We start from the raw sequence: 16,076 nt of genomic DNA on the forward strand, positions 1-16,076 counted from the left end.
TGCATATGAGTGGAGTAACTATCATACTGGCAGCAATTGTGGAGATGAAGACTGTCAGGAATTCTTTCTCGTCAGAGTTTATTAACATATAAATTGACTAATTTCCCTTCTTTGCCCAAACTTATCTGAGAATAGCTTGTATGCGAATAGCCAGGATATTTTAGAACATTTCCTATTTCTTCAGGCATCTTTTTCTATAACAGAAAAATACAGAGTGTACTAATCGAATGCAATGTTATTTATAACAATTTTACCAAAAACAGAGGAGTAAGTAAACTAATCTACTATTTCAACAAGCAGAATATTGTTTCAAAAATTGGCTCGGAATATTAGGAACAGATTATCAACATTGGGAAAACAGAACATCAGCTTTAGGTTTCAGTCATTAGAAATGAATTATATCAGGATTCATGGATTTCTAATAAAAATCCCAACTGAAATTTTTTGTATACATTACTGACACTAGTTTTTCCTAAAGTTAAAACTAGTGCCAAGGAAAGGAGCAAGGGAGTCGTGTTGATGCTATCATTATCTCAAAATTTGTTTTAGGTATTTCATCTTTTGACAGTCCTAAATATAAGTGTCCAACCATTGCTATTTCTATTGGCAGCAATTTTAATGAATTCTCCTCAATCTGATTATCATTCTTCAAATTTAAATTGTCAGTTATAGGGTCATTTACCCTACCTCTAATGCGTAATTTCAGTTTCATACAAATTTTCATTTTTGAGCAAGGCTGTTCAGACGCCATTTCGCTAAACTCAGTAATTTGTCGTCAGGTGACATTAAAACATCTATTTTTGTTGAAAACTTTGAGCGGCTATCATGTAGTCAAGATCTGAACATTATTGGACATCTTTGGATCAAAAGTTAAGAGACGTCCAACTTTGTTTAGGACAAGAGATGGAAGAATATGCAAATATTTCTCACAAATTTATTTAAAATCTTTTGATTGGTAGTAAGTAGTAAATAGAAAGAAGATACTCCTTATCCAAGTTCTTGAAAAATATATTTTTTAATATGGTTCTTGTAATTTATATTTTTATTAATCTTTGTTTCTTAATGTAGAACACAAGCCGAAAAATCCACCCTAACGACACGATCTGTGCTGACGGTAAAGCGTTTCCAAAAGTAGATAGTTTCAAATACCTCGGCTCCAGAATAACATCAATAAATGATCAATATACTGAGATAGACCACCATATAACAAGTGCAAACTGAGCCTTCTACCTCTCTCAAGAATACTGAAATATCTAAAACTAAGGCTGTACAATGTCATGATAAAGCTGTGAGACCTGGGCTCTAACAGGAACCCTAGAAAGCTGAATCGTGAAATTTGAACGAAAAGTCCCCCATACAGTTACAGGAGCAATCGAGGATCAGAGCCTTAAAACATGGAGGAGAAGTGCTGCGTGTGAACTGCTTCCAGAGAATGGTCAATCTATATCTCATGATATGAAGGCAAGAAGGTTAAGATGGGCAGGACATGTGGCTCAAAGCAATCCATTAGGACACCTCAACACCACAATGAATGCCAATATAGTAGGCAAGAGACCATGTAGGTGGCCAAAAAGCAGATGGATAGGCAGAATCAATAAAGATACAAAAAAGCTGAATGCAGAAAACTGGAAAGCAGTAGCCCAAGACAGGCTGATTTGGACGGCCAAATACGTACAAGGTCTGAGCCAACCAAAAAAAAAAAATGTAGAACACAATGACAATATCAATTATTTCTTCATGAGATAGAAACCAAACTAGTATTAAATTATGTTCAAACAAATAGAACTGTTACAGAATTTCATCAAATGTTCCTATTTTAAGCTTTTCTTATATAGTTCAAAATGCTGTTTCACATTATTTTTCAGTTTTTTTGACACTACTTTCATCTTATACATATCTTCTATATAATATTATATTTCATCTTATACTGTTATTAATCTACTACTATCTAATTCTATGGTTATTAATCAATTAGTTTATATTTTCAATTCAATGTTATGTATATTTCTAAATTTGTTAGTCTATTATTTATTTTCATGTTTTCCAGAATGATGGTTGTTACCCCTTTTTTGTTTTATTGCCCTGATGAAGACCTGAAAATCAGGTCGAAACATCGCCACAAATAAATAAGTTTTTGTTTATTTGTGTTTTTCTGCTGAACACATCCCCCGACCATCTTCTCCTCTTTTCTTATTTATATTTAAAAATAAAAATAAATATTTGAATTTAAATATATTTTAATTCCTATATTACAAGCTAAGAATTAGAAATGCTATATTTTGCAACACTATAAAAAGATTGCTGAAGAGTTTGATCTGCGCATCAGCCTTTTGTTCTCTAAACACCAATTATTTATCACTTAGCTGGAAAAGATATATGTCAAAAAGGACCTATTAATCAGTTTGTACTTATAAAATGAGTGATAGTAAGTAATGAGACCAGCTTTTGTTTTGTAGTTATAATACTGCAACACAGCTCTTGGACAGACCAAACAAATTTGTTTTTGAGGTTTAAGACTGATTTTTGATTTATGTGTCTCACAGTATTCATTTCAAACCACATTAACTATATAACAAAACAAAATTTACTTAAATACAAATGCAAAGCTCTCATATAATCTCTTTTCACTTTCACATACCTATATATGAAATATATAGTAAGCGGAAGTATTCCTATCTCAAAACCAAGTTTTCAACAGAAATACTCATTTTAAGGTCAGCTGAGTACAACTATGCTTTGCAAAATGGTACATATGTGAACAGCCTAGCTCAAAAGCGAAACTTCGTATGAAAGTGAAATTGCTTATTGAAGAAAAAATTACTGTTTTACAATAAAATTCGGAAGCAGGATTATAACAATAAATTACAAGAAAACAGTATTTCATAAAACGAGGATAGGAGTGTTTTCTTCTATTTGTTGACTATTTACCGCTGACCATAAGATTTTTAAAAAAATGTTTAAGCAATGTTTTCATATTCTTCCATCCTTGTCCTGAAATTAAAGTTGGACGTATCCTGACAATTTATCCAATGATGCCCTATAATGTTTAAACCTACACTACATAATAGCCAATTAATTAAAAGGATCAAGATTTTCATGTATTGGTTTACAATCAGATTAAACCATTGATTAACAATACAGTTAATCATTTTTCAAATTTTCAGTTATTAATAACAAGGAAGTATGTCAAAATCAACATTTTTGTAATTCAATATTTTATTGTTAAAAGAATACAATAATTATAATTAAGTCAGTATAAACATGTTTTTAAATTTGTAAAACTTTTAAAGAAATATTAGGTGAACAGGATGTTGTTCTTAGATCAAATTTAAATAAATGTGTTACAAATTATGTATCTTTTTCATTTATGGGAAAAAAACATGATTGTTTTTTTTCTAATGATTTAGTTTTGAAATGTGTCTGGGTAACTAAGGTATGTGAATTATTGTATACAATTTAATAAAAATTGAAGGTACATTTTCCTAGAATGCATACTTAGGCGTTACAGGACAAAAACTGAAGATCAATACAAACATTTTGATGTTTTCATGCACCAAACAGCTTGCAAAGATCATTCAAAGCTGCCCAACTAGATTAAGTTTCATGGTACTGGCATCGCCTAAAAGATTCTGAATATTTACGATTAAGCCAATTCCTTCTTTTTCTCCTTACTGTAACATGTGTTGGACTTGGAATTGAAACGATTTCCTCATCTTTTTTCCAGTTGTCATAATCATGCTTATTATCTTTACTAGGTTTATCTTCTACTTTACCATACACATTGGTTTCAATGTAATGATAAAATAGACATGAATTTCTATGAAGTTTGAAAATGGTCTGGAATCCAGTATAGCCATCAAAAGAAGTGGTATGTTCAATGATAATAATCCAATGAGGAGCATCATGGATCTTTCACTTTCTTTCAAACAGATATATATTCCTATGAAAAAGAATATATTTCTAACACTCATAATGTGACCATATCTTACAAAACACAAAGTAATGTAAACTATAACAGCCATTACTTTAGCTTCTTTAGGAAAAGTTTCCTCTATTATCCAATTCATATCTAATTTGTTTTGTGTTGTTCTCTTCAATCCTATGGCCTCCCATCTTGAGCTACTGAAATCTTTGAAAATGATCAATGATGTATACAGGGCCCATAAACTCAACAGGGTGGCAATTCCCATCAACTTCACCAGGCGAAAGACAAAAATTATGGCCTGTATATAATACAATCGTTTTGAAGTGTCAACATCAACATCTAGTCTATTTGAGGATTTACGACGGCCTTCCCATATCATGTGTGGTCCTAGACGCAAGTTAATAATTATTTAGTAAACAAAAATTTCTCCAACAAAAAAACAAATATACTTTGTGATAGAGTTTCCATCTCGAACAAACTCTAGTGGCAGCCAGTATGCTACGTTAAATATTTCTTTAATTAAATCTTTTATAAATTTGTCTATGAAATCAAGTGGATTATGGTTTAAAGTTTGTTCATCAAGAAAGTTTTCAATATACAGATCAAAATCCAAATAAACTCTAATACATAGAGATACTACCAGTAATAGGTACATGACGCAAGCTAAAGTGTGAAAGACTGTCCAAGTCTAGTTGCACTGATGGGAAAATTTCTTCATACCCATTCCGTCTGTGTATTTCACTATTGTCAAAATTGTAATTCAATTACATATATTATAAATTGATAAGTAACCAGGACGATATAGGACAATATAAACACTGATAGACCACCCAAGTTATCACTGAAGCGATGCTTTTCCACTAGGCATGTATCAAGGTTGCCATTCGTCTCGTACTTCCCGAGACAATACCATTTGTCCTTTGTCCTCCTGACTTCAGATCTTTCTCGTATTTCGGTGAGCATTTTTTTATATAATACAACATAGCTTTTAAGGAGACTATTTGAGCTGGAGCATATTAATAATATGTCGAGCAGTGGATAAATATGAATAATAATGAGTAATCTGTTTTTAAATCACTAATTTATTGTATTATAACATAAAGCTTATTTTTATAAAGCAAGTTTTAACAATTACTGGGTGAGTTTAAGAGGTTTTGATTGGGGAGAAAATAGCTTAAGATAGCTCTGCGTTTCATGCCGTGCCAGCTCATCTCTTAGCAGAGCTGCCAACGTGGATATTATTCCCCGGTTTTGGGTAATTATTTATCTCTTGGGTAACCAGAAAAATGGCCTAATTACATTAGACAGACGTGATTGTATCGACTAAGCATTACATTAATACAGAATGATTAGCTTAAATAGAAAATGGAGAGAAATATCTTATGATATCAGAGCAGCTGTTCCTCATGGAGTGATCCCATTGAATCCATTAGGTCTGTTCCAAGGACCACTTTTGTTAGTGAAAAGTGATCGTCGAAACAAATCTAATCCTGCTATTTCATTGCCTCAATCCTAGATAATTGAAATAAGCTCTTTACCCAAGATCCATTTATTTCAATTCACCAAGGCTTTGACTTGAGCTTATAACCTGCAGACACTGTTATATTTGCGAGTAATTACCCGATTTTCGATTACTTTTCACCTCAGCGAGTAATTGTCGGGTATTGAGCTATTTCGGGTAAAATGGATTTAGGTTATATGTAGGTGTGCTAGTGCAGTGTCGCACTAGTCCTTCGACTACGTTTTTACAGTTAATCATTAGAGACTTTTTCTATTACTAACAAGTTATTATTTTTCCTTAGATATTGAATTTTAGGACATTGATGTACCTACACCATTTGAGACCCAAGAAATATTTCTTGGGGTCCGGGATGGATTTATTTTTGACGCAAGGGATAATTTTTGGATCCGGGGCAGTTATTTTTGTGGCTCGGGTTGAATAAAATTTTAAGGTCTCGGGTAAATTTGTTTTTGGAGCCCTGGTTAGATTTATATTTATAATTATAACTTATATTTTTAGTATTATTTTTTGTAATAAGCCTGAAGTAAAGTAGAACGAAAAGTATAAGGCTGTTCTGGTTTTAAAAATATAAACAATTTTGCACTGTTTCTATGACTATTTTGTTAATATGAACCTGTAAGTTTTCAATGTTCCTCCCCAAATTTATGCATTCCTACATATTTTAACTGCAAGTTTAAAAGTCACTACTTATTAATTTAAAAAAATAAATCAAACGATTTGAAACTACTACCAAATATTGAGGTATTAATAAAAGGAATGGATTTGTGGAAAAAATATTTGTAGTTTATATCTGATTAAAAATTTTTCAGCCAAAAGAGGTATACATATGACAGTTAACGCAGTAGTTGGTCCACTGACATTTCTTGTGCTATCAACTACCACGTCAGACCCATTCCTCAATACTGTCGCGACGGGAAACTGTCATGACTTTAAGTATCAAATAGTTACACCATGATAGTGGCTGCGACTTTAGTTGCAATAACTGAAACTGTACTATTGTTCACTGTGAAGGCATATACAGGCGATAGTTAACGTGACAGCTGCTTCATTGTATCACTTGTACTATTAACTATCATGCTAGAGCTAATGCGACAGTACAATCAAGACCGTAACAATCATACAGTTACAGTTATAAAGGTTCTCCTAAGAGGGTAATTTTAGGTCGATCGAATCGGCAGCACTAGTTATATTACACTTGTTATAGTTTATATGATGAGAATTTACAACCTCAGTAGGATTTAGAGTTGGAGTGGTCCTAGGTCTCTGTTTTTTCCGCTACCTCTTCATACCATGTTATTACTGATTTTTTGAGCTTCTGGCGGCCTTTCCAAGACTAACATTAAAAAGAAGATGGCTAAAGCCTTAGTGAATGTTTTAAATCTGAGTGAGATAAATCAGGTCTAACTATGAGCTTTTGGGAACTGGGTGGGTTGGAAAGAATTCTCTTTTAATTATTTTTGGTTATATCTTTCTCCTAGAGGGATTTTTATCCCCTATAGGAGTCCTGAACCCAGGCTTCTCCTTTTTTATTTAATAGAGATACATTTCTACAAACATTTAATGTGGGTTTGAAAAACTTTCAAATACTGCTTAACTTGTTTAACAATTTTAAAGTTTCATTGTTGTTTTTAAGGTCAGCACTTCTTCCAGGTTGATTATTCCTCCACTTTTCCAATTGTATTCTGCACACATACTCCTTTGTACTTGCTCGCTGGTGTAATTGAAAGATTAGTTTGTTGGTTTTGTTTTTGGATATATTAGCCTCAATTATTTGACTCCGCTTATTGGCTATACTTTGCTAAGAGATATTCTATACCTGAGAAAAGCTCTCGCAATGTAATGTTTGGAGTCCATCTTAGCTGAATTAAAATTATTCCCATCTTTTAATACAATTTTTTAGTTTTTATGTGTATCTAAATTCATGAAAAAATTCTTACTTCTTATTACTAATGTAATAAGAATTACAAGTGTTTAGTAACCCAATATATTAATTTTTGTTGATTAAAATATCAATTATCAACCTCACAAATGTTATTAAGTGCAAATTATATATGATTTTCACTATAACATATAACCGCTACTTGTTTAGGACAAAAATCTGGAGAATATAATAAAAAATTAAAATTTTCTTAACGTTTAGGGGAGAGTATGAACTCAAACATCTCACAGTGTAATGTTTCGAGTCCATATTCGCCCCTCTCCAGCCTCAGATATCCAACAGGTTCCATACATTATGTGTCAATTTCAGAATGTGGTTGATTTGTTTAGTTTAGCAGTTACTCCATCAATAGACCTTCATATTCCCTATGAATATTCCAGATAGTAGCATACGTTTCTCCAACTATCAGACTATATGCCTCTACTATATTAATTAGTCAATAATCATTCATTGGCAAAACTAGAGTGGGGCATTCACTGCCCCTGAACATAAAGAAAATTTTAATTTTTATATGTTATAGTTTTTTTTTTTTAAATAACTTTATTGAAATTTACAACTGTATATTACATAATACATTTATTAAATATGGTCTTAGTTAAAATGGAGTGTTACAGGCGTGCAGAGCAACTTCCCACTGGTAGCACTCTAATGACATTATGTTATAGTTAAAATCATATAGTGAATTTGAAATTTTTTTTTTCCCTTTTGAAAAATTAAAACCTAAAATATTTTAGATCAAATCCCACTTTCCAAACCAAACAGTTATTTCCTTGACAGACATTGTTGACAATGGTTTGTATACCACCTGAAACAGTAGGATTCTCGTCTTTATTGCCTCAGTAGCAAAACAAGAAATTAAATCAGCCTAAATTTTCCTTTTTGAATGGAGTTGAGGCGAGGTCAGGTTGACCACTTGGGGCCCAAATGTTATTGATAAGAAAAGCCAATGGGAAGATATTTCCCATTAGATCTCAGATCTTTTGGCAATATGCTCTAAAGAAAGGTCATTTTCAATTTTAAGGAGTCCAAAGAGCTATTTATTTTTACCTAACTTCTTTGCTTTAGCAAGATGTTCATATGCCATCTTCAACTAGAGCATAGGGTGTCACTTCTTTCAGCAGATGGGCATGAAATCATGCTAAGTTACGTACTCAGTAGAACCAAACCACTGTCGCAGCTCCTTCGCTTAGATTGAACAAGGTTTTAAACTTCAACAGAGCCTCTAGGATATATATAGATCATATTGATCTCCACAATCAGTTGAAGAAAGCAAATTATTTATTTATTTATTATTATTTTTTTATGAAGACGGAAATGATATGTTTTAAAGTATAATTTTTAAAAATGAAAACTTAAAACAGCTAGGCTAAGGAGTTGTGATAAATTTTGTTACTAAAATAATTTATAAAAATCAATAAACAAACATAGCAAATAATTGATATTTAAAAATATCTTAAAGATGAATAAACTAGAAGTTGAAATAAGTTATAAATAGATTCCTCTAATCAATATACAAAAGTATAAAAATTATCAGTTAAACTGTAAAAATTCAAGAAAAGTTTTTCAATCCTTAACTTTGAAAAGTACAATCATTTAAATATGTACATATCAACAATACATAATCTAAAACATATGTACCAATGATACATACCGATGATCAACTTAAAAAAGTTTTAAGTGTTAATTTTAAATCTATATTGATTATAAGGATTTAGGTCTTCAAAAAATGCTTAAAGTGATATACAAAAAGACGAAACAAAATTAATAAATAAGGATTAAGGATGCAGAAAATCTTAAATAATTTTTTACTCAAAACTATAAAATTTACACTTAATAACGTTTGTGAGGCTGGTAATCAATATTTTAAACAACAAAAATTAATATCTTGTTTTACTAAACACTTGTAATTCTTATTACATTAGTAATAAGAAGTAAGAATTTTTTCATGAATTTAGATACATATACAAACTAAAAACTTGTATTAAAGGATGGGAATAATTTTAATTCAGATAGAGATTAAGGAAAATGATAGGAAGTAGCTAATGAAAATTAATGACGGAGGACAGACTTACAAAAATAGATAAATAAAGGCACAAATATATAATTCAATATTAAAAAATATATTTTAAAAATGGTTTTAACAGTTTTGGAAATAAGTAATATACAAGATGATAAAACAGAAATATTGTTAAGTCTCACTGATATAAGAATTATTCATTATTATTGTTCTACACAGCATATTAATAGTAAATAAAATAGGATTTGCAACTATATGTGTATAGATATCTTAAATTTACTTTTCGCCATATTATGTTTATAATAAATAAAGGCTAAAATATTTTATTTGATCCATCTTGAAATTAAACTGAAATAAATGCAGCCTTAAAACTAAATATTATTTTGTTTTTAAAAATACATAAAAGTGGATATAAAGCTTGGCTTTATCACTAGTAAATTGCTTAATCACTAGTAAATTGCTTAATCACTTTCTTTTCTTTAATTCTTCGAACCTCCGAGCTATATCATTGAAGTCGTCCTCTCCATCAGAAGCATTACTAGGCTCAGGAAGAAGGTTATCACTTGGGACAGATGGTAGTTCAGGAATGGAAATGTCAGGTGACATTTTGGAACGAGGCATGGGTTTTGGTTGATCATTCACCTAAAAAAAAAAATACTTTATAAAGTTTTCAACAGATTACCTATACACAATATTTAATTAAAAACCTTGAAATGACAAACAAACATAATCTACTATAACATAATATTTCTGGGTCAATATTCAAAAATTCACAAATATACATCAATATTCAAAAATAAGAAATAATTTACATTGCTTTGAAGTTTAATAATAATATATATTTACACACACACATTGTTAACTTCTGGGCACTATAAGACAATTGGCTATATTATAAAGTAAAGCTCCGGATCTTTGATAGAAACATTCTCTCTCAAATTTTCATAGGTTGTAAAAGTTGGAGAAAGATGGAAGAGACACACTAACCAGGAGTTATACAGTACTTTAGGGGAAGCTGATGTCAGAACTATGAGATTGAGGCATTTAAAATATGCAGGGCATTTCGCCAGAATGATTTACATAAGAGATAAGGAAGAAAAATGAGTTTTAACAGTATTACAAAAATGATATGAAAAATTTAATACAGAATTTGCCCAAACGATTATAGGGAGAACATTAGAGACACCACTAAACTTTAAATTTTATCAGAAAGATAAGCCATTCTACAGTCTGTTATAATGTTAAAATTGATTTTGTAACACACATAGTAGCTTTATTAATTTTATAATAAAGTCACTCCCTCTGTAAGTTACAGTTTAAAACACTAAGCATTCTACTATTATGTAGGGAAATATATTTAAATAACCAATTGAAGATTTCATCCTTCCTCATAAAAAAAAAAAAATAAATAAATAAAAAAAAAATAAATAAAATTCTACTGATGGGGGTTGTTTAACGGAATGCACTGAGTCAGAAACAATAATGAGATGCTCCAATGCAAACCCATTGCCTCTTCTCAAAACATTGTTATAATTATTTGTTATTGTAACAATTATGCTATTGTCAAACCCTTACTCAGTTACTGGTACTGGTATATTGTGGGGGGAACAAGTCCGGAAAGTGGGCCTAGTGGTCCTTTTTGCCAACCCCTGACGGCTACCTAGGTTGCCGCCGCGTACTGACTAAGGTGGGAGGGTCAAGATTCATTTTTCTATGAATTTTATGAAAAATGAATGATTAACTGCTCCAGGTGGGAATCGAACCCACAACGTTCTGAACTGGGACCTGCGCCCCAACCCGCACGGCCGTCACGTCCCTCTTACTCAGTTAAATATAGATTCTAAAATTGGAGTAAATAATGAAATCAATTTTTTTTCAATTTTTCAGATGAAAAACTGGATATATATTTTTGTGACCAATGTTTAGTTTTTTACAATACAATAGAAACACTTTCTGAAATCAAATAATAATATATAATTTTGGGAATATATATTTTAATTAATATATAATTTTGGTACACCCTATACTTTAATTAAAACGTCTTTATAAATCTGCTTTGACCAAACAATTAATTGAAATAAATGTTAAAAGGTAACATGTTCCAAGAGTGTCACAATGAAATCTCATATCTACATTAAAAAAAAGAAAGAAAGGAAATAAGGTACTCCAAACAAGAAAAATAAGGTGTAATTACTGTGATAACAATGTAAACATAAAATTAAAAGAATTTTTGCAATTGGTGTGAGAAATATTTGTGTAAAGAAGACATATGAGACCCGTGTGGAGGAAAGAAGGCCAAGAGGAAGACCGTGCATTTTCTGAGACGAGAATGTTAAGGAGGTGTTTGGGAGTCGGGATATGAACTGGAGTAGGAGAAGAGAGATGGTCCACATCTGGTCCAGCCTCTACAAATTGTAACCCCACACTGTGCAAGTGGTAAAGGGGATAAAAAAAAAAAAAAATGATTATGATCTTAGGAGTAACATTTTGTTGAAAAAGGTCAAAATAAGAATCTACACAAGACTTATTTGACCAATACTCATGGCAGTAAGATTTGGACAATTAACAGAGAAAACTGGTGATCTATGCTGGAGCAAGCCATGTCTCAAATGATTGCAACAAAACATCAATGAATCCCCATTTTGTGGACTCCCGTGCCTGACACTAATGCTTCAAAAATAAAAAAATTGGATACTGTTGATCAAATTATATTTTTTATGAATAAATACCCTTTAACTTTCAACACTTTTATGTGTTTTAATTTATTCCTTATACTCCAATAGATTTATGTTCTGAGTAAAATAACCACAATGCTACTTGACTCAAACAATTTGTCTCCTAAACTTTTTTCCCTTGAGAAATGTTGAAAAATCTATTTGGCAAAATGTTATCTATTACAGAAGTTTCCAATAATATGGGGTTAGATAAAAAAAACACTTTCTTTTCTCTTTTAACGTGGGTTTAGCGCACATGCTCAGCTTTCACTGGTTCAGTACCGGTGATGTGGTCAGAGGGCTGAGCTTGGATCTCGAAGAACCCTGCTCGACCCATCACATGAGGGGGATAGAGCGGACTCGGGGATCTTCAGGTTGAGAGATTAAATATTGTAAACAGTTGAGTATAGATGCTAGTTGATCAGATATGAATGAGTCAGATTTGTAAGTCCTATTCTTAATCTAGCTATGGCGGCCTTCACCCTGCAAACAGAATGATTTGACGTGGTCCATGGTTCAATATTTTTTTATAATAGTCTTTAAATTTCTTGGCAGACTTTCATTTCACATGGTTTTCCAACAATATAATATTTCTGGAAGATTATTGATTGACCGTGTGTATAGATGAATGGAATATGGTCCGGGTGTGGTAAAAAAAAACTCAAATAGTAGATAATGATACTATTTTATTGAGCCAATGTTTTGCCCCACGTTGCAGGGCTTCCTCAGGGCTAAAAAAGATACAAACACTATAGTTACAAAAAGGAAAAAAAACATAAGTGTAAAATAACAGGGGTATAAAATGTATCTTACTTTTCTTATAATCTTACTTTTTTACATTTTATACCCCTGTTATTTTACACTTATGTTTTTTTCCTTTTTCTAACTATAGTGTTTGTATCTTTTTTAGCCCTGACGAAGCCCTGCAACGTGGGGCGAAACCTTGGCTCAATAAAATAGTATCATTATCTATTATTTGAGTTTTTTTTTTTACCGCACCTGGACCATATTCCATTCGAATATAATATTTCATTTTTCAATGGAAGAACTATTTCTTGGGGTGTCAGAATGACTGTACTCTTTCCTAGAAGAGCAAGTGCTTGTTTGGCTGGAACATCTAATAGCTCGTTATCAGTGATCCCCATGTACCCTGGTACCCATATGAAGTAAACAGATTTCCCTATAAGTGTGAAATTTTATGATAGTCGGATGTTTCGGGTAGATGTTCTTTATGGCTTTTAATGAACTTACAGATTCAGTTACAATTACTATTTTGGTATGTGTTACTTGTCATGGAAAAGTGGATTGATAAGACGATTGCATGGAGTTGGGTGTGTATGCAGAGCATAATTTATGGGGTTTTATTTTATGAGTTGAATTGTTTGTGACAAAAGAGGATGCCTTTAGTCATCAGATTTTCAAATTGATAATCTAATAATTTAATCAAAAACCTAAGTTATCTTAAAGTTATAAGTAAGTTAATTTTAAGTTTGTTTTTTTAAATATTTATTTTACCTTAAGTTGAAATAACTATAAAAAAAAAAGTTCTAATGGGGAGATCAAAGAATGTAAAATAAAAATGTCTTGTCACAAAGTAAGACTGTCTTACAGTACTATAATCTTTTTTTTATTTTAATTTTTTTTATAAAAAAAAAATTGTAAAATTTTTAATGTTTTCTTTTTTATCAATACTATAATTAATGTAATAACAATAAAAAAAGATTTGTTTAACTATAAAATGTACAGTGTTTGGTGAGGCAATATCCATGTTAAGCAAGAAGCAACCGAATTGGGGAGAGCAGATTACTAAGGAATCAACATACAGAAAAAGAAAAGCAAAGTTGACAAAGCAACATCCAAAACAAAGAAAGCTCTTTAACTTGTAGAAAAGAAACATTAAAAGGATTGGCAAGATAAAACATATTTGCTATTAAGAAGTTTTTACCTGTTTGTTAGAGTCTGGCAGGGCTCCATAAGGCGGAGAGACATAAGTCTGAAAGGTAAAATTAACAGTAATTCTTGATCTAGTCATGAATGACAAAAATTCAACCTGCCATCCTTTTCATACATTTATACATCATGACTGGATTTTTTGTAAAAAATATGATAAATAATTATAAAAGATAGAAACTAAATAAATAAATAATAAACCAAAATAAAATTATAAAATGATAGAAAAGAGGCTAAAATTACTTTTAAAACATTTTTCATTTTAAAGAGTATCAATAAATTAAGTTGCAATAATAGACAAAGAGGGAAAATATTAAACTACTTTTACAGCAAGTTAATGAGATTAAATAAAAATAGTTTCCAATTGTGAAATAATGATAAGAGGGTTTTGTATTAAAATAATTTCAATAGATTGGAATAAAAATGGTTATTTAAATTAATCTGTCATACTGTGATTTCTTAAGTATCAAAATGGAAGATAAGGATAAATATTAAAACGCCATAAAAAAAAAAAAAAAATTGTAACAACTTACATTTATGGTTTTAGCATCATAAGGTGGTGGAACATCGTGATTGACAAATGTAGGTGGTATGTTATATGCAAATGGAGGAGGTCCTGACGGTGTTTTTGTTTCTGAAATTTCTTCCAAAGCATTAACAGCAGGCACTGCAGGTATAACTGTATTATTTAGGGGCTGAAAAATAACATTTAATTTTAAATAAATTATTATCAACATCATGAATATTACAAATTTACTGTAATAAATAAATAGAAACAAAAATAAATGAGCATTTCAAGTTTTAAAGACATCTACATCTTTTTAAAACTCTTTGAACATGAACTAGGTATACAGAGAGGGGTGTTTTAATTATAAATTATTTTGAGGATATTTAATTAGAGCAACTATAAAATCATAAACTTAATATTGATTTTATTAAACAAACCTGTTGAGAGTTTACCTTATTTTTGACATGACAGCCACCGATTGGGGTTTGCCAACAAGGTACAAGTATGGCAGGACTAAAAAGCTTTTAAGACCTAATAACTTGACTAACCAAAAACTCCAAAAATAATAATACATTGAAATTCACATGCACAATTAAAACTCTGATTTAAAAAATAGAATTAGAACCCTCAAAAACCTAATAAACAATCCCTGTATCAAATAAAACTCCAAAAGTAACAATAAATAAAAATGCGCATTCATGATAAAAAATCAAGCACAAAAAATAGAATCTGGGTCTTGATAACCTATTAATGATTCCCATATAAAAAAAAAAGATCAAATAATATATTCGGAAATAGCATCTAAGATCAGCTAATAAATGATAACTATACTCATGATTTCTGCTAAACTAGTAATTTTTTCGTAGTGCTCGATTTTGAACAAAATGTTGATATTGCCAACTTAGAAAACACTTGAACAATCTCTTAATCTACAAATTCCAAAACCCTCTCTCCTCTAAAAAATAAAATAATTCTTATTGTATTAATAAACTTTTTTAAATAAACAACAGTTCTTTTTTTTCTCACTTTAATATTAGGCAAAATTTGCACTAAATATAGCTTATCCAATAAATAAATAAAAAACATGGGATGAATATGCCAAAACTATTTGAAAAGTCATTATTGATACAAACATAATGATTTTTAAATAATAAAATAAATAAGGTACAATTTTTATGAATTAATTCGAGTTTGGTTTTGTTACAATTGAAATGAAAAAGGTTTTAATAGAAATGGAAAAGGTTTTAATAGAAATGGAAAAGGTTTCAATTGAATTGGAAAAAGTTACAATTAAAATGTTAGAGGCTAAATTTGACTTGAAAAGATTTCAATTGACTTAGAAAAAAATTGGAGGCACAAATGTATTAAGACTACAAGATTTGGTACAGATGAACATTTCCATACACACAAACAAAGGATTATATACAATCATATATATATTACTTTAGATGTAAAGAAATAAATAATAAATTTATCTTCAAACATATATATATATTTTTTA

General features: G+C 30.6%; 1 protein-coding gene and 1 long non-coding RNA gene across 3 annotated transcripts in view; one reads left to right on the forward strand and one right to left on the reverse strand.

Moving 5' to 3' along the window:
• Positions 1-4,777: 4,777 nt before the first annotated feature.
• Positions 4,778-12,146, forward strand: LOC106688672 (uncharacterized). Its single transcript, XR_001344346.3, has 2 exons — positions 4,778-4,880; positions 11,495-12,146. It is a non-coding gene; the product is annotated as an uncharacterized lncRNA (long non-coding RNA).
• Positions 9,486-16,076, reverse strand: part of Ist1 (IST1-like protein) — a 10,140-nt gene continuing 3,549 nt past the window's right edge. The window contains exons 5-7 of one of the 2 annotated variants that reach the window (XM_014433248.3): positions 14,601-14,762; positions 14,063-14,110; positions 9,486-10,045 (exon numbers count right to left, since the gene is read on the reverse strand). In XM_014433248.3, coding sequence (XP_014288734.1) covers positions 9,869-10,045; positions 14,063-14,110; positions 14,601-14,762 — 387 coding nt within the window. In that variant the 3' untranslated portion in view covers positions 9,486-9,868. The remainder of the gene's footprint in view (positions 10,046-14,062; positions 14,111-14,600; positions 14,763-16,076) is intronic. The other variant, XM_014433249.3, reaches the window with a different exon arrangement.

This window comes from Halyomorpha halys, unplaced genomic scaffold (assembly GCF_000696795.3).
Source record: "Halyomorpha halys isolate HHAL.00 unplaced genomic scaffold, Hhal_1.1 Scaffold1174.1, whole genome shotgun sequence".
Lineage (NCBI taxonomy): Eukaryota > Metazoa > Arthropoda > Insecta > Hemiptera > Pentatomidae > Halyomorpha > Halyomorpha halys.